General features: G+C 31.7%; 1 protein-coding gene across 1 annotated transcript; it reads right to left on the reverse strand.

The window, feature by feature from the left end:
• Window positions 1-694: 694 nt before the first annotated feature.
• On the reverse strand, window positions 695-3,435 carry LOC141713986 (2-oxoglutarate and iron-dependent oxygenase domain-containing protein CP2-like). Its single transcript, XM_074517538.1, has 8 exons — window positions 3,337-3,435; window positions 3,012-3,188; window positions 2,753-2,903; window positions 2,524-2,610; window positions 2,222-2,346; window positions 1,979-2,097; window positions 901-1,012; window positions 695-801 (listed from the first exon to the last, which is right to left on the reverse strand). The coding sequence occupies exons 1-8, from the start codon at window positions 3,433-3,435 to the stop codon at window positions 718-720; spliced, it is 954 nt and encodes a 317-aa protein (XP_074373639.1). The 3' UTR covers window positions 695-717.
• Between the last annotated feature and the right edge of the window lie 2,754 nt (window positions 3,436-6,189).

Consider the following 6,189-nt stretch of genomic DNA (forward strand, 5'->3'; position numbering starts at 1 on the left):
CTTGTTTCTTAATTTAACATGTTTTTACCGCTGGAGCCCAAAAAAATATTCACATTGGTCTTGAATTACTCGTGATTGGCTCTGATCCCTATAGAGTCAAATATGAGATTGAGAGCAACTCCAACAGAGTCGTTTTATGTTTCTTAAAAATAATATAAATAAATAGGATCCTAGTTATTTAAAACATATTAGGGTAGGACAACTCCAACAACAATCCCTATTTTGGTTCATTAATATTATTATAATAATAAATTCAAATCATATTCAATTTTTTGAAGGAATTGAGAGAAAAAGATATGAAAAAAGGAGGGTGAAAAAGGAGGAAGATGAATATTTAAATATTAAAATTAGATAAGGAATGGTTATGCATTATTTTATCTATAAGAAAGCAAAAGTGGATTTTAAACTTTCATGGAATTACTAGGATGTGTTGGTATGCCAATTTTAATTCAATTTTTAAAATTTTAGGTAAAGATCGATTATAACTAAGTTGTTGCATTTGTTCTAACAAACTACATATTGTGCTAAATACCATAACAGAGCACCACAAAGTTATGAATGAAGGAACATATTGCAATCGTTGTAAATTACAGATCAAAGTGCAACTACAAGATAAAACGTAAAGAATTTCAGAATTAATTGAAAAGGAACATTTGTGATCCTTGTTTGAAGTTAACAACCAAGGCACAATTAACGACCTAGCAAGATTTTAACAAATCATGGACTACTTGAATCAGTCCGTGAAAAACATGGACTACTTGAACCAGCTTCTGAAGAAGCTATCCTCTCTTTTAAAACTTCCTGCACAAAAATGGGTATAGAAAGAAACAAAACGATATTTTAGGATCCTTGCATGAATTTCCAAAAGTCAATTTTTACTATGACATAAGATACACATACATGTTCCAAGGAAGCACCAAAATGACGTCGCATTTCTTCCTTTTCTTTTCGGCACACGTGGCACCAATCGTGTACCTTATTTTCATATTTCTGTATCTCTCTGAATACATAACTACATTACAATAATCGATAGTTTTGATATGTGAGAACACGATATATAAGAACAAAAAAATCATAAAAAAAGAGTCTATAACTTGAAACACACTATAATGCATCCAACTGAACTACCCTATGTGTCCATGTTATGTAATCAATAAAAGCACTCAAAGTAATAACATAAGTCTCGTTAAAAAATGAGAAGTAAGAAGTATGTAGAGTATAGATACAATAAGAGGATAATTATAGCGACGCCATAAAAAGGAGACAGTTAAATAATTAGATCGCATATATTAATCTCTATTCATGAGCATGCGTGCATTGTGTTTGAAATCGTAACACCCTTAAAAAAATAACAAAAAATATAAAAAAACTTATTATCTAAATAGTTATACTTTTACAGAAGAATTTATTTTTTTCTTGTGCTCGTGTCACTTGCAATTGATATTCTCAAAGGGTACATAAAAAGTTCATATCCTTCAATTCAAAATATAATAGGAATGAGCAACTAAAGTGGCGCGAAATACATATTAGTTTTTATAACCGAACAAAAAAGGAATATTAGATTAGTTAGGGATTTTAAAATCTACGCCATGCACGAAACACAAATAATATAAAATCTTGTCATGCATCTTTTTTTTAATCTCTAAAAGAAGAATCAACACTGGAAAGTGAAGGAAAAAATCTAGCTATGAGATTTTTATTGAATTATTTTTTATTTTGGTTCGTGTATTGCGGCAAGGTTAAGGATGTTTTAACATATCTTATAAGCTATGAAATCAAGATATTAAAAGGTCACTCCCCGTATCACAAATTTATCAAATCATATATAATTTTCAAATTCATTTAATGCATCAAACGTTTTTTAGTTTAATATCTAATCCTAAGCATTTTTTTCTTACATCTTAAGCATATGTGTATTGTTATAAATTAAACAAGCGGCAGAAGGGAAAGTAGCAACCAAATTTAAAGATTGCAGTACCTTCGGCACCATAACAGCATATTGACTCTGTGCCCAAATGTGGTGGACAGAGCACCATGGCGATGACGACCACGATGAAGAACAGCACATCCATGGACATGTGAGTAATTGTAAATTTCCTATAAAAATAAGAAAATACGATGAAACTCAACTAAAATAGAACAATCTGAAAGAATTTTTATTGTATTCCAGATAAAGTTTTACAATGAATCTTGGATATGACTAGAGCCTATAAAAACTTACCCCTGGCTCACTTTTCACATTTACATGTTTATCGCAGCGCACACCACGGAAAAACAGCTCACCGCCGGTAAATTGCTCACCCAAGCAGACGTTTAGAGTGACTTCGGAGTCATCCACGTGAAGGTCTACAAGCGCATAGTTCTTAAGATTATTTTATGTATAGAAAACTAAGCTATCTAGTATGAAATTGTGTTTGCTGTGAGAGAGTCGTACTTTAATGTCGAAATTAAGTATATCTATATATGAACTTTGGGCGAAAAAGGAGCATCGTCTATGTGAAAAAGTGCAAACTGATCACTTACCCATATGATCATCTCTATTCGTCCCATACTCGACGATGTAGCCATGATGAGAATCGAGTGTTGCTCCTCCAACTTTATGAAAGAAAACTGCAGACTCCATATGTATACCATTTCATTAGAAAAGGAACTAAGAAAGCATATAAAATGCAGCTCTGTTATTGACAAAATTAGCGGTATATATCGTTTTGTTTCTAAATTAGTAGTAACGAGAAAAAAATTCATTAATTACCTCTAGACAAAGGAAGTATAAAATCTTCCATCAACTTGCCAAGCATTGTTTCCATGCCAAAGTCATCAAGAACTGAACCATGTGCACTCAATGTATTTGGCCGCATAATTCTGGTTCTTGTCTCACGGATCCAATTCTCAACATTTTTTACCTATATATGCAAAAAGAACCTGGTAATAACTCATAAAAGATAAAAGCTAAACTACTACAAGCAAATTAGGCAATAGCAGACCACAAGATTCAAAATGGTAAACAATACCTCATCTAGCAGCATTTTACAGAATTCTGGCTGCAGCATTTCAAATGTTAGAATTCCCGGAGATGGTTCAGATATTATATTCCGAAAACCCTCCTCCGTGTTCTCACTGACTGCTTTGAGAAAAGAAGGTACAAAGAACCTGGTGGGGTTCATCTGATACAGCTCACGATGCATAGGCTACAAGAGAAACAAGGTTGATTAGAAGAAACAAAAAAGAATTACTGAATGAAATTACTATGCTAAAATTAAAATTAGCTCAAACTTTACTCTAGCTAGTGTAATATATATAAATTGAGCAAGTTAAGAGCATAAACTTTATTTATACCCGATAAGTAGACAAGATACCCTCCCTGTATTCTTTGTTTAATTTCCTCCGTCTGAGATTAGCTTGGCTACCATTCTCATTTCCCTGGTTAGTAGACATTGTTGGTCTCTGAATCTGTTAATTTTAGCTCTTTTCTTGAGATGGTCTGCGGATTTTAGATTTGTTAGGTGAGGGAATAGGACTATATATATAGATGAAATTTAGGGTTTGTGGGCTTGTCTCTGCGGCCCAAGGTGGTGACTAGTGAGGTGGTGAATGCGTCACATGCTCATCAGATCTAGGAATACCTCATGTACTCATCAGATATCAGCACTATAGAATACAATAGTGACGTCAACTTAATAGAGAAGCCTTTTTGAGGTCAAAAATATTAATCAAATAAGCAAAAAATTAGTATAGGCTAACGTTTATAAAATAAACGTATAGAGACTAAAAGGGATAATATTTAGCATATAAATTGGAAAAATATTTTTAGAAATTGAATCTAGAAATTATTAATTAGAAAGATATCACAACAAATACTATTTATGTAAAAGTAAAACACCATATATGTTTTGGATTATTCCATATTTTGTCAAGAATAATAGATTTGTTTATAATTGTAAAATTTAGTGTTTAATTTGACTAAAAGAGAATATTCCTCGTGACAAAAAAAATTGTGACAAAAAAGTATATTTATATATTTTCAATTTCTGCATTTGTGATTTCAAAGAATATCTATGAATATTATATATTCTTTTTGTTATACTATAATTGATGTATTTTTTAGGAAAAATATTACACAATCTTGAATTTTTCTTTAAAAAGTGAATTTTTTTACAAATTTAACAGACTACGGATTCAATTTCACAAATAAAAAAAAGTAAGGTTTCATTTATGTAGAAGAATTCAACCAACTGAGCCAACCTTCGGGGCAAATTTTTTTTAGATATTTGAATTTAGAAACAATTGTATACGTGGAATAGCGGAAATTTTAAAAATACCTTCCAACAATGGTTGCAACTTTAAGAAACTAAAGAATAATAATATGATGTTCATATATAAAAAAATGTACAAAAAATGATAAAATTTCACTACAATAAAAATATATTGTTTTGACCACTAAATCAGTTGAAAATATCCCAAAATTGATTATGGAGCCCAACATGGGTGGGACCCATCCATGTCAGCGGCCAATTCGCCTGTCATGTGGAGTTGGACTCATACACGTCACCTGCCACGCGGGATTTTCAGAGCTGAGAACACATTTTTTATCATTTTTTTCTACTATTACTTATTAACGTGGTAGAAAATAACTTAGAAAATGAGCGAAATTACTAGGTTTTTGCAGGTAAGCCTGGTAGGAAATGGATATATATGGGTAGAAATTTACGGGGATTTTTTTTAATTTGTTTACCTGTACTACTAATGGCACAAATAATTATAAAAAATATAAATAATAAATAATTAACATCACAAAGTTATCGTACATAAATATTAAAATAATCATTCATTATATACATTCACAAAATAAATGAAATCATGATCAAAATGAACTAATCATTCCTCAACCATGCCAATCATGTCAACCTTTCATACCACTATCTGAATTGTTCATCATCACCAAAAGCAAATATAACTCAAACACAAGGTCCAAATTTAACAAAAGCAGGCAAATGGTTTAAAAATTTCCATGAAAATGACAAAGATCATGATAATAGCACAAAATTCTACATAAGTATGAAGTTGATTACTAAAGACTTTACAAATCATCGCCAACATCAGCATCCATGTCGAAATGAAGTCATTTAGGTTGTTTAAAACATGGATGCAAATTATACGTGGTAAAGTGGGCTTATCTTTGTTCATTTCTTACCACTGTCGTTAGGAAATGGTTTACATTTTGTATGGACTTATGCCCTTTGACTTGAAAATTAGGAAAAAAATGACTTATAAGAAATTTATCAGTAAGAAATAAGATAGTAAGAAAAACCCGTTTTTCTTATAGTATATAAAAACAAACTGTTAGATATATTTGATAATGTCATGGCTAATATGTTTTATGTTTAGCTTTCAGATCTTACGTGAACAGGATAAATCAGTACTTAACTGTTGATCAGTACTTATACTGGAAGTCAGGACTTAAGGATATCAGTACTTATATTATCAGGAGATAATCATCAGAAGATAGATATCAGAACTTAAGTGCTGAAGGACAATCAGATAAGGACAGTAGCTGATTAAAGGAAAGAAGATCGAGATAAACATAAGAAGAGATATGCATGAAGAAGGAATTCCGTGAAGAATGGAATACTTGGAAGAAAAGATATCTGATTGATATATTTTAGGAAGCAGAATTATATTCCATATCAATTAGCGATTATCTTGTAACTGTGTAGTATATAAACACAGACATAGGGTTTACACTATAAGTGTTATCATTATTAGAAAAGATTATTCATTGTAACCCTAGCAGCTCTCGTGATATTTGTTCATCACTGAGAGGTAACAGTTCCATACTGTAACAGAGTTTATTGTTTCAATAAAGTTTGTTTTCTGTTACTTAAGATCTTAAAGTTCGATTTGAGTGTACTATACACTGTATTCACCCCCTCTACAGTGTGTGTGTGACCTAACAATTGGTATCAGAGCCTATCTGTTAACTTACATACAGTTAAAGATCCAAACACAATCATGTCGGACACAGAAACTCCAACTAAGCCTACCACAATTGAGGAACCACCAAAGACACAAATTCAGAGTCGATATGAGACCATCAGAGTCCCCATACTGAGACCATCTGAATATCCCATATGGAAGGTAAGGATGACCATGTTCCTGGAAGCAACAGATCCAGAATACCTGGATAGAATC

The sequence above is a fragment of the Apium graveolens genome, chromosome 1 (genome assembly GCF_009905375.1).
Source record: "Apium graveolens cultivar Ventura chromosome 1, ASM990537v1, whole genome shotgun sequence".
In the NCBI taxonomy this organism is placed as follows: Eukaryota; Viridiplantae; Streptophyta; class Magnoliopsida; order Apiales; family Apiaceae; genus Apium; species Apium graveolens.